This window comes from Columba livia, chromosome Z (assembly GCF_036013475.1).
Source record: "Columba livia isolate bColLiv1 breed racing homer chromosome Z, bColLiv1.pat.W.v2, whole genome shotgun sequence".
Taxonomy (NCBI): domain Eukaryota; kingdom Metazoa; phylum Chordata; class Aves; order Columbiformes; family Columbidae; genus Columba; species Columba livia.
In genome coordinates this window covers 58,823,272-58,837,000 of record NC_088642.1, presented here as the reverse complement: position 1 = coordinate 58,837,000, position 13,729 = coordinate 58,823,272, and the positions used below count along the sequence as shown (strand labels likewise).

The following is a 13,729-nucleotide window of genomic DNA, read 5'->3' as shown; positions in this document are numbered from 1 at the left end:
TCTGGAATATGCCTGAATATACTTAAATATTTTTGACAGAAAGGCCCCAGTAACTAGAAATGTCCTAAGATCACTTACAAGAAGCACATAACAGAATAGAGACTCTCAAGTTTGTGTATTAAGATTGCAAAGCTTATTGTAAAACACAAGATTCTCTTTAGTTTATATAAAATTCTAATGCTCCTGTTATTGTGCCCTTTTTGTATGCCTGGTCAATTCTTCAGACTTCTGATAAAGTTTGTGAACTTTGTAAAAGGCAGGCTCAAATTCAGCATCTACCCACAAGAAGCAATTTGAGGTATTTTACATATTTGTTGCATAATACTATGGTTTATTAACATATTTTACTTCAGAAGCAAACTTCTCCTACCAAGTGAAATGTTTTCAAATTGATGACAGACACAGAGACTGTATACAGATTAAAGTTAAAGCTTTAACACCAGGTCAGTAATGACTGAGCAAAATAAAAATGCCATGGTGCTTGGTGACCTCTGTGAAGTAAGCTGGTGGTCTCAATCCAGTCCTCAATGGACTTTGTTCATAAAAAAGGAAAAACAAAACCAACCGCATAGCACTAATTGGCACCCCTGTTGGCACTGTCAGCAGCAAGGCCAAGGTTATAACGGCCACGGGAAAAGGGTCTTTCAAGGTCAATGTTGAGGCACAATAGGGGAATGGCATGGGAGAGAGATAGCCCCAGTGCCACAGGCAGTTCAGCTCTCAGGACCTCTGTGAGGTCTGCACCTAACTAGATCAGCCTGACAAGGACTTCTGCACATCAGTCAGCTCATCCATGCAACTGTTCACATGCCAAAAACCCGTTTAGGAACACGTCCTAAAACTCTGCAGGGTACAGAAGAGCCATTCAATCTGGCGCTTTCTTCAAGTAAAGAATATATCACATGTGAAGGCACTAGATAGCAAAACCCCTAGGAAAGTTTTAGTTGTACTGGTTTGACAAAATTCCATTGCACAAAAGTTTTCTGCTTCTTTTCCATACTGCACAAAGATGCTTGCTGTATCTGCAATAGAAGGGGAACTACTTTCCCTCACATGGGTAGAAACGGTCATGCAGGGGAATAAAGTAAATAAAAGACAAACTCACTTTTTTTGCTCTCTCGTAAATGAGTTAATTAAATGTCCCTACATAAAGCATTCACCAATGTGCATAACTATTCATCAGTCTGATATGGACAATCACAAACTCTTCTTCAACCTGCCTTTCTAATGAGCCTAATGAACAGCATTCCAGGTTCATCCTTAACACCTATTCAATGTTCTTCTATTGGGTCTGAAAGTAGAAGTATACTTGTGAAAGAAACAGCATACAAAATGAAGAAAAACAAAGGCTACAAGAATATGAAACATACCAAGAAGCAACAAGCAACTGACAAAGAGTGGAGGTGGAGATTTAAACTAATATAAGACAAAAATATCAAAAAGGTAATATGCAACTGCAATAAAAACCAAAACCAATAAACATACACCAGAATGACTGCTTAGCTCCAAGAGCAAAATCTGATAACCAAACAGGATTGGAAAATGGCATATTTTCTCTTTTCCCTCTTCATTATTAACTATAAAAGCACATAGATATGTAAGTTAAGTTTTCATGCTTGGATGTCAAAACATCTCCTATTGGAAATGGGTGTTTTTTAAAACTCGCATCACATGGAAACAAGATTTATTTAAGGAATTGCTCAATCATTATATGCATAAATGTATCAAAATATCACCTATTCCCTCATGTAATATGGAATGTATTTATACATGCATCTAAAATATGAAACCTTTCCGAGCACCAAGTAAAATATTAATGGCTTAGTACTGCTTCAAACACCGTAATAGCCTCTAGAGAGTGACCAGTAGTTTAACAGAAATACTCTTATTCCTTAAATGAAAAATAATTCCTAAACAATTTATATTATTCTTGACAGTAAACTAAAGGTTCATCCTTTGACTTGTTCCACAGTGAAGCATATACCAAATATGCTATTTTGGAGATTATGAAAAATCACAATATGCATTTAGTAGCATTTGTCTTCCTGAAATTATTTTATCCTGCCGCTCATTTCTGCCCAAAAGATAATGTAGGTTAACACTGGGTCAAAATCTGATGCATTCCTAAACATTTCAGTAATAGCATAAAGACTTTCCTCTGAGACATATATCCTCCTCTATCTCAACTGATGCTGAGAAAGGATGAAATAGATGTTAACGGATGACAGCTTGGCTCTCTGCCTGTTTTATCCTTAGGACTTACAGAAAACTACAGGGGGGAAGTGGGAAAGCAGAGAATTCATGTAAATGAACCTCCTACACTACCAGAGTAGCTTTCTGAAAATTCATATTTCTTTTTTCTTTTTGGCTATGGAGACTTCTGCAAGTGTTTGGTTCAAGTAATAAACTCGGTAGGGCTTCTACAGAGGGAGAAGTTTGTCAAGGGTATATACTTTAAAATCACTCTGGTCTTGGAGAAATGGGGAGCGTCATAAGAACATGCTTTGTTACTCTTCATCTTCTGAGCATGGAGAAAAGATCTGAAGGTGTTTTGTTTTTTGTTTGTTTGTTTTATTTTGTTTTTGTTGTTGCTATTGTTTTGTGGGGGTTTTTTTGTGATTTTTGTTTTGTTTTTTTTGTTTTGTTGTGGGGTTTTGTAAGATTGAAAAGAAACAAAACACACAACTTTTGCTGCAATTAGATAGGACATTATCTCTTTACTGTTACACACTTGCACTGTCTCCAAAAGTCTATAATATGACTTAGGTGAACTCTAAACAATAAATTGTTAAAAAAAAAAGAAATAATCCAAATATATAGGGAAATTCTTTTACCAGGCAAGAGAAAGAACAGGTTCTGGCAACCAAGCAGTACTAGGGAAGCAGAAATGCATCTCTCAAGCACCTCTTCTATCTCCAAGGCTACATGCATACAAATGTAATAGAGGTACATGATGGAGATGTAGCCAGGCCAAGATTTAACAAACTGTTTATTTCTTCCCTACAATATACCCCAAACACAGATAAACCAAAAGGAACAAAAGGGTGAAAAGAATAAAATATCTTTCTATAATACACAGGCACATATGATGTATGGTCCAATTAATCGATTATACATTTTCTAACAAGTGAATGAAGTTTAGTGTCAAGGACTTCTCTGACTGCACTGCTTTTCAACAAAAGTCACTGGAAAAAAAAAAAAAAAGACAAAAAAAATAACAGAAAGAAAAAAACAAAACCAAAACCCACAGAATTTGATTCGGAGTTTTAAAAAAATCACATTTGGATGTATTTTGCGAATGGCATTTTAATTTTGCAAATGACTAACTTGCCTGAAGGGAGGTGAATGCCAAGCTTGTACAGACAGCTTACATAACTGTATATGTGATGTTCCAACTTGCAGCACTCCTGAGTAGCAGAGCTCTGGATATACATAGTGAAATGAATGGGAGCGGATGTCTCATGTTAGCATTTAGCTGAATACCAAATAGTTTGAAATCCCATTACAAAAAAATCTACATGCAACACCAAGTAATAGAAAGTAGCACAATGAATACATTCATGTTGTGCATTCATTCTTTTCCTATTTCACCCTTTTTTTCTATTACTTCCAGTTCTCTATTAAAAAAAAACAAAAAAACAAACAAAAAAAACCCAACAACCCGGCAACCCTAGTTAACTCTGCCTGCAATGAGTGGAAATTGACAAGTCCAGCACTTTGTAGTGTAGGACTGTTCACTTCAAAAAAGCCTTCCATCTCTTCACTCTTCGTTTTTATACTCCTTTGCCTTTCCACTTCTTCTATATCTTTCTCTCTCTCTTTCCCAAAACAACACATTTTCTATTTGGTTTGTTGTTTATCCAAATTCACCACGATTTTTTTTTCTTCCGTTTTCTCTTGCACCTGTTTAATTTCCCTGTTGAAAGCATATCTTTCTTTCCGTTTTATGATTCAGCTGGCACAATCTTTTTCTCCTAAATTCTGTTGAAGCCTAAAACAGGCTCATCGCAATAGGTCTTATTTATTGTCCTGTTCTTCATGGCACTTCCACGTGAGTTTTTAGCAATTACTGATTTAGAACACATATTGGTAAATGGTATTTTACAAAAATAAATATTGGAATTTTGGCAAACTCATATCAATTATAAATGAAGAAAGTAACTTCTACATAGGCACCTGGATTGAGACAGCGCAAGTTCCATCCCCCTCTTATCTGCTGAACTCTAAGTGATAGCATAATTTAGCTCTCCTGTCTTCTGAAAAATCAGTAGACTGTACACAACCAATGAGCTGTATTGTACCATTAGTTTCACAGCAAAACATTCCAGACAAGTCTATAGGGAGCTCTGTTTCAAAATTAAAGATAAACCTTGGACCAAACACAGATCTGTGGACAGACTTTGTCCAGTTGACATAATATACTGTAACATACATTTGTTTGAAATACTGACACACATGAACAGTTTCTTCAGAAAGCCTTGTGTTAAAATTGTTACTCCTCAAAATGTCAGAGTAGATATTGCATGCAAAGTTTTCTGCATTTTTTAAATAATACGTTAATTATGAATTAAATTATGGCTAAATTATGGTAGTTACTACATACTTTTGAAGTTCTATCTTTAATATTGCAACAGCTGCCACAACAATGATAAAGCCTTTGTTCTCAACCAGTTCAGAATAAGGAATTTACTTTCATAAGAACACAGAAGTGCTTTACAAATTGTAGTGGATCATGATGTTGACATTCTTCAAGCTATGGAACGATTTGTAGTTCGAGTTATTCTCAAAGGGTGTTAACCATTCATACTTTGCCTCTATTGACAGTGTTATTTTAATCTCTCTCATTATTCATACTTTATTATTTGAAAAGTCAATATAATCTGAATTTTCCAAAATTGGCTATTGCTAAGAGGAAACTAGCATATATTAAACATTGTGATTCCTCAGTAAAGTGCATCACATTCACATAACTAAAAACTGGCTTATCTATGTGTGGCTGCAGTTCATACTATTTAACACTTGTGATTTTAGGTATAAATTTATATTATTTAGAATATATAGTTGTTTTGTTTTGAATGAGAAAACTTAGTGAAAGTGTTGCTATTTTTTTACTTCTTCCAATATAAAGCAACATTAATTTTAGATGCAAATTTCCCACTATTCTAGCTGGCACAGCTAATAAAGAGTACTGCTCACTTACTCTCTATAGTATGATATATATTGTAGGTTTCCATACTTTTTTTAAAAAAAAAGTATCAGTTAAGCTCATATTTCCTTTATCACATTTCCATATGTACTGGTATAGATAGAATGGCTTTAGTCATTAAAAGAAGTCTGTCTTGCTGACATATATTAGTAATAATCAATACCTGTAAAATTTTCACAAATGCACTAAAAGGAAACAATGACAGTTTTAACATAAATTCCTAAACAAACTAAAATAATTTCTGTTTCGTCACAGCAGAACTTTCTCCAAAAGAGGAGTTTCTTCTCTTCACAAAGATGAAATCACTGAATGGCACTGTGCCTTATTAATACATTTCTTCTCTAGTGCCATTACTCCTCTGTGCCACTAGACTGTGCTGCATTTGTTCATATTTGTGCTCCCGCTGCATTTGAATATCTGGCCCCAGTTCCTCTGCATGGTCTCCACTTTCTTTCAGTGCATTCCAATTAACTACTAAATGCAGTTCATTGTACAAATATTGTACAAAATCCCCCAAACAACACACATTGAAGTAAGCAATGCTTTTCATAGCCAGTTTGCCACTTTATTCTTCTTCTAGACAGACAAATATGAAAAGAAACAATAGAGCACCTGTTTCACTACTTAGTCAGGACCTGAATTATAACATTTACTTTCATTTTTCCATCTTCTTTCGAGAAGAAAAAATTGGTGCTGCACTGTTGAAGTGTTAAAGTGACCACAGAAAAATGTACTAGATGAGTAGTGCAAGCTGCTGCAGGTTCTTAAATCAAAAAGTTAACTGTCAGTAACTTATCATCACCTTGTAAAACCAGGCATATTTTTCAAGAAGGAAAGAGAAGACAACATATGTGAATGTCTCTAAACAATATTTTTAATGAAGATACGTACTTAATTTTGTTAAACTTGGTTTTATGCAGTTCACATAGAGTAAATTCACTAAGCTGTCCTCCTCCAAAAGAGATTCTAATTTCCAGCAAATATTTTCGAAAATGGTTTAGTCAACAGTTTTTACTCTGCTAGCTAACAAACAGAAACATGCCATCAACTCTGGTACTGGGTCTATAGTTTGCAAATGTCTTTCAAACAAGTGTAAGCATTCAATTTGTGATGCACACTAAGTAATCTAACCTCCCCAAATCATCAACTTGCATAAAGCCTATCAAACTCTACCTCCTGTTGTGGTGGGAATGGTAATTTCAGAGTTGTTTATTTATAAACAGCCTTGTCTTCACTTTTTACACTTGAAGTTTATTTTAGGAGAACCATAATTTCATCTGAGACCAAGAACAACCTGCTCCAAAACATAATATGCTACCCTCTTGACAGCTCATTATTTTGACAGTAGACTGAACTGCAATTTAACAATTTCTTCTTCTTTATCTTCTTTTGATCTAGCTATTTTTTTCCCCTCCATGAACAACTTCACTCAAAAAAAACCCTCAGAATACATGTTGCTTGTAAGAGTAAAGACATTTTTAGTCTAAAGGATTGTTTCAGAGAGTGGAAAAAAATAAATGCAAAGGGAATGCAGGTCTTGTTTGGCAAGGTTACCGTGGGGATAAAGTCACTTATGGCTACCGTGTATTAACAAAGCAGAAATAAGATTAATAAAAAGAATAATTTTGGTGTGAAAAGTGTTACGCAGTGTAGGCAATTACAAGTAGAAGGTGATTTTACTGAAATCTCAAGGCAAGGAGGTTTTTTTTTTTTTAAATATGGCATGCTTCTTACGATGTTGATTCCCTGTAAGCCTTTATAATCATTCACATTTCTTACAATCCCAAGACACTGGGCTTCAGTGGGATACTGAACAAACATTGCCAAATTCAGTTTGCCTGATTTATGTGAGCAGTCCAATCAAATCTAACTGAACTACTTGTATAAATAAGGCCCATGATAACAGGAAAAACTCTTTCAAAATGAGTTTGTCTGTCAAGCAAGTATAATTACTTGATGTTTACTCATTAATGAGTATGTGGTTTTAAATGTCCACAATCCAGATAAATGTATGATTTTTAAAATTTATGACATTTTTATACAGCAATAAGAGTGTTGATCTTCCTTAAAAATTGTATAGATGCATTGTAATTGACGATTCATCAAAATAATTCATCATTAACAGCATAATAACAACATTTATGTCAAACTAAATTAGCCTATATACTTGTAGCAGAGGCAGAAACAGCTGCTTTTCTGTTTGCATAAATTTCGAGCAGAATGTGTCTGGCAAAGTCAAGCACAAGCATTTCTGCTTTACAAAAAATAGTTCCAAGACAGCAAAAATACACAGGGCCAAATGTCTCATCAATAGGACCACTCAAGTGAGTAAGTGTTGTTCAAACAAGGACCAGGCCATCACAACTGTATTCTATTCTCAATCCTGTGCATAAATCAGAGTTTTTAATATGCTCACGAAAGCAATATTAAAAACAAACATGAAAACAGCACAATCCAAGCGGCACCTTCTGTCTGCCACCCCCAGTGACACTGTGTGATGTTTTATTCTCAAAGCTGCAGACTTTGCCCAGACTGAATACAGAATCGGAAGGAACAACAACATTGAACTTTATAAACATGAAGCACAAAGAACAACATTTTGACATCTATAATTTGTCTGTGACAGTCATTATGGAAAGCCCAAACTGTGCTAAATGCTCAAAGCTGTTAAAATTGCTCTTTAAAGATACTGACTTTAAATTCAAATGTATCAGGTTTCTTAAAATTTACGCTTTGGTTGAAATTGATTTAACAGGTTTATTACTAAGCTCAACAGCAAGTGATCTAGGATGGCGTCTTAAAAGTGTAAAACAATACATAACCACTAACACACTCCCATTATCTCATGATAGTGTAGCAATGTCCCAAGTCTCCTTTTCTTTTCCCCCCTCTTTTTAATAATTTCCATTTTTTTTCCTATGTAACCACAACCGCTTATTTGTACAACTATTATATTTAGCCCAATTTACCATAAATGTCGTTATAACACCTGTGGTTTCCCTCATTAAGAGCTCAATAGATAGGGTTGCGGGTTGAAAGGGCAGCATATGGACTATGAAAGGGCTAGTTAACATAACCTATTATACTGGTGCACTGGTAAAGTTCATTTCTATTCAGCTGATGATTAGTTCAATCAATATTTACTCCTATGCACATCTTTTGTCTTCCTACAAAACATACAAGCTTCATATTCATAGCACAGACCTGATTTCTGTGAATTCACTGCTTTGCTTGAGAGGAAGGAAAATTATTTCTTGGATAGCCTGGGAATCTTTCACTCCTTTGATTTTGTTTTCCTGTATTGGGTAACCAGTGTTCATAATATGGCAGATCCTCATTCCTGGAACTGTTCAATAACACACAGTACAGTTGAAGGTATATTTCATCCATACATTTCTTAATACACACGTCAATATCATGTATAGCAGTACCCATGGTAGCACCCTAAAGACTTTCCACTAGTTAGCGCAAGTACATTTTAAACAGGAATTCTGACTTCTGGTTAACTCAGATATTTTTTCTCCTGGTGTGTTTTCCCCTAAAACCTTGACATAGCTTTTAATCACAAAACACAAATTAAGTGATCTCTCCTTCCAATCATGACTGTATTGTCAAATGGGTAAATCATACCAAGTTATTGCTTGCCGTTGTATTTGTAAAAGGCTGATCAGGGATGACAGACATTTGCCGTACCACAAAGAATAAATTCTTTCCAGTACATGATATTTTCACAGCTTTAAAATTAACTGTCATATTACAGGTTGCCACACTTCTACCATTAAAGACAACCTTCTCATTAAAAAAAAAAAAAAAGTAAATATCTTCTCTATGGTAGAAATTCTAATGATATTAAAACATGTAGTTTTCTATTGATGATCTTTCATTATGTATCCCTCCCGCTCCCAACACCGTGGCATAATTCAGCAATGAAAGATAAATGCAAGATACCCTTTCAGATGTAAACAGGGTGCAACTCAAAGTAAAAGTATTGCAGAGGTGCTAATAGACTCTCACACTTCAGGTTTAATTTTGGTTATTCTAGAGACATGTCACTCTACACATTTGTATTTTTTATTAAGCATCACAGTAATAGTTTATTACTGACTCATGATCTTCTAAGCATTTACTGACATTTGTTAAAATTCAACCTGCCATGGCCTAACACCAGGAACTTGTGTCCCATCACACAGCAAAGAATCTCAGTGAAGTCAGGTAACATTATTCTGGAAAGCAGTAGCTGGATGCACCATGATGGGATGACAAATAGGTTTTGCAGTGGTGGGGTAGGGTCTTAAGTCTGTCAAAATCGGTATTACTCCTCTCTTACTGCCTTTGTTTTAAATATTCAGTATGGTCATTGACATTTTTTAGGATATTAATATTACATATCTCAAATTCAGTCTTTTTTTTTTTCTTTTTTTTTTTTTTTTACCTGGAATAACTTGTGAAATAAGTTTCATTTGCGTTAATGAGCATTTAAAGATGCCTTACACTCATGTATTAAATCAAGGAGAACTTTCTCAGTTATCCAGACTACTTGTATATGTTACTTAATAAGCTCCCTCAGCAATACTGCAGATAGGATTTGTTTGATTCACACTTTCCTAAATGCTTACAAATATTTCAGTGATGCTAAGAAAACAGAATAACTATCTAACATTATGTAACATGTATCATTGCTCAGTCCTGACACCAACAAGAGTAAAATACACAGAAAAATTGCTTCAGGGTTTTTCAGAGTTCCTTTTCTTTAAAACATAGAAGATATCACTTTATAGCAACATTCCTAACTGAAAGCTTAAATATTACTTTTTCAATAAAAGGGGTACTCTGTATGGTTGCTTTAATGTCACTTTCACAACTCAAATAACTGTCATCACAAACTCAGTGTTTGTGTGTACAGGCAGCGCGTGCTCAGAGTAAAATTAGGTGATTTGACATTTTCTTTTTTGCCATTTGCTTATTTTTTAAATATGTGCATGTCATGTCAGCTGCATTATATACAGAACTTGATAAATTGTAACAGCTTTAAACTTTACAAGTCAGTTTAACAAAAATTAAATTATAATATTAAAAATTGTTTTGCTTTCTTTTCAGTTAAGCAGCACAATAGTTCTAAGTGCATTTTCAGTTCTCTTTTTCTAAAAAAAAAAATAGATATATATATATATATATATACTTATGTACATCTTCTACATTCTTAGTTCCCTCACAGGTTATTGGCAGGAATGAAAAGAAGAATGCTCATTGTAAATGTCTTTTTTTTTTTACCCGTGTTTGCCTCTATAAATAGAGGTCTAAAAGTCACAAACTTCCAAAACTGCCACTCCCAGTTCAGATGGAAACACCTGGACCTATCATAAGAATAAGAGTACCAAAAGCACAAGTGCTCAGCCCCCTATACCAGAATATTATGCCGCTGTAAGTCAGCATGGCTATGTACCCTCAAGCATATTTAAGCTAAGACTTTAAGTAGAAGGAACTATTATTTTGGATGGGACATGACCAACGACCATACTGTAGCAACATGACAGCTGAGGTGTGCCCAAAGCTAGCTGTGCTGCCATGTGGTGGGATGGGAAGACCTACAGCCCAGTGCTTTGGGGGGCAACAGGCAGTAACACAGGCCAGATATTCTGAGAAGCTCTTTGGCCTTATCTCCCATGTGGAGCAGGTAAGCAAGCACAGCAACCCCTGCGCATCCCAGGCATGTTGGACTGTATGCACCAACTGCAGCTTGGAAGGATCACAGCTCAGCTGGGAAAGTTTGGGAGAAGAGCTCACATGCATGAGAGAGAGCTTCTTCCTTGAAACCCAAAAGCAAATGTAACATAGTGGAAAATAGCTATGCCTTCACAAGAAGGCTTGCAGCTGTCTAAAATTATTAATTCATGGAAGCTCACAATCTGTTAATTGTGATGTACACGTAATTCCTTTATTAGGAATGCCACAAACGTAATGAACAGATACTCTATTAGCATACAACATTCTTGTTCATTTGAGGGCGTGTCAAGCGCTGCTCTTGTCTCAATGTACACCTGATATAAAGCATCAGTTTGGTAACCTCTTGTGTATGAGTTTTGCGCCAGGACGAAAGTTGTCCATTGTTGTTTTTCTCATCTCTGCATCCCAGCTCCCCTTCCCCCCACCCGTGAATTACCTATTGGGCAAGTGAAACTTGCGTTCTCAGGGCAGAGCAGCACCTCTCAACAGACACTATCTGATAGCACAGCTCAAGGGGCAGCAGAGGCAGCTGCACAACAGGGGCACATCCCGCAAGCGATGCCACCAGGTGTGCTGAGAGACCCGCGTACCTCTCCCTGCCCAGGACCATTTTTTTTTCTTGGAAGGGTCAGAGGAGAGGGACAGCATTTCACTTCGAGCTTGCAAAGGGGGGCTCCTGCACTCCGCGGCACCACGGTCTGCCCGAGGCGGGGGAGGAGAAGCGCGGGAGGATTTGCCTCGGGTGGCCAAACTGCCGGGAAAAGGGAAGATGGGGCTGCTGCCCAGGGGGGCACTGACGGGCCTGTTTCGAAGTTAGCCCCCGAGCCATTGAAAAACAAACAGCAGCGAAGCTGCAACAGGGGCCACTTCACAGAATTAGGAGTTTCCTCTCCCCTTCCTCTTGCTTAGGAAAGGCAAATACTGTTTAGCAAGTTCTTGCCAGATGACCCAACGGTGAACACCCTATCTCCTAAGAACACAGGGGGAAAAAGGGTTTTTCGTTTCTCTGCACAAATGTCAAAGTTACAATTCCATTAAAGAAAATCACGTGCATGATTTGTTAGCGCTGTTAACGCACGCAGCTACAGGAGGTGATATCCCGCAGAAGGAAATCCTAGCTAAAAGTTGTTTCCAGCGTGAGCAACCCCATTCATTAAAATAAACTGGATACCCCAGAAATCTGCACGCTGTGTCGCTGTCAACCCCGAGCGTGTGTCACTCCTTGTAAACCCTTCTCCTCCGTCCCTATACCCCGTGAAAGACTAATTTTTGCCTCTATCACGCTGTGGGGTGAGGCAAGTAACGGGGCTGAAGAACTGCACTATAAAGGGGAGAGGGGGAAGATGGGGGCAGAGGAGGTGCGCAAGCCCCGCGGCGGCCCGGGGCTATCGGGGGTTGTTCTCGTCACGGTGCTCGCCTGGCCCAGGGAAGGGACAGGTGGAGTCTGGTCCAGGGACACGCAGAAACAATGCGTTCCCACGCCTCGCGCACTCACTGAGGTGTCCGGCGTGCCAGCGACAGCACGCAGCCCTTCTCCAGCCCCAGCGGCACCCTCAGGTCAAGCGCCTCGGCAGCTCTCCATGCCTGGGAGTGTCCCGTCCGGAGGGATGCTCTGTGATATCCTGTGGGACCCTCATCGGGTGGGGCTGCAAGCCCTGGGGTAGGAAAGAGGAGGTCTGACGGCCCTCCAAGATAAAGCTGTGCAGGAGGCACTGGCTCGGGAGCCGCGGAAAAGAGCTGCGGGCACGGGATGGGGGTGCCGGGGAGCGCAACCCTTCCCGCCTCATTAATAGCCCCCGAGGGAGGCCTCCCCCAAGACAACACGCCGGCCGAGGTACGGGGCGAAGCCAACGAAAAAGTCCTGAGAACAACTTTTGGGGAGAGAATTGGGGGCCCCCCCCGTGGTAGCAGCGACTCGGGACGAACAGCCAGGCGGGTCCTGCGGAACAGGCCACCTGCCGAGGGCGAGCGCGCCCCGTGGACAGTTGCGAGTGGGGACATCACGACAAAGACACCACCAACACCTCGCCCCTTCCCTCTCACCATGCCCGCTGCGGCCCAGCGCGACGCCGGGCTTTCTCGCACAGGTAGGTCGGCGGTGTCCACCCGCCCGCCGGCCGCGGAGGGCACTTGGGGCCCGTCCCCGGCCCCCGCGGGTGCGGGGAACACGCCTCGAGCAACCGCGCCGGCGGGCGGGCGCGATCCATTAACTTTCTCCACCGGACCCTTTCCTCAGCACAAAAACCTCCTCCCCGACCCCGTTCGCAGCAGTTTTCCCAGAAAAGATCCGCCTCCCCCGGCCCGCTTACCTCGCATGGTGTTGGCTCCCCGCTCCGCGCAGTCATGAAGCTGGGAGCCCGGGAACCGCACCACCAAAATCCCGTCTCAGCACCCGCGGAGGCGGCAGCCGCCGCAGCTCTGCTCCGCCAGGAAAACCATACCTCCGAGGCGGCTCCGCGGGGCGCGGTTCCGCGGGCTGCCTGTCACTGGGTGCGCCCCTCCCTGGCGGCCGCTCCGCGCCCGCCCGCCCGCTGCGGAGCCCCTGCGGGGGTCGCCTGGGCCGCGGAGCGGCGGCGGGTGGCTAGTAGCGAAGCAGGGGAGGGGAAAGGAAAGGAGTTACGTTAGAAAAGACAGGAAAAACACGCTGAGGAAGAAGAGAGAGGGAGCGTGCGTGGATGGCAGAGCATGTGTGCCTTCACATGACACCGGCGCCCCTCAGCAGCTCCCCGGTGCGGCTTTCCACTGCGCAGCCACAGAGACACGCGGAGCGGGAGTGAGACCCAGCGAGGAAGCGGCAAA

At 40.0% G+C, this 13,729-nt stretch overlaps 1 protein-coding gene across 1 annotated transcript in view; it reads right to left on the bottom strand.

The window, feature by feature from the left end:
* Positions 1-13,679, bottom strand: part of RORB (RAR related orphan receptor B) — a 144,766-nt gene extending 131,087 nt beyond the window's left edge. The window contains exon 1 of the mRNA XM_065046001.1: positions 13,240-13,679. Within this exon, the coding sequence (XP_064902073.1) occupies positions 13,240-13,246 (7 nt within the window). The 5' untranslated portion in view covers positions 13,247-13,679. The remainder of the gene's footprint in view (positions 1-13,239) is intronic.
* Between the last annotated feature and the right edge of the window lie 50 nt (positions 13,680-13,729).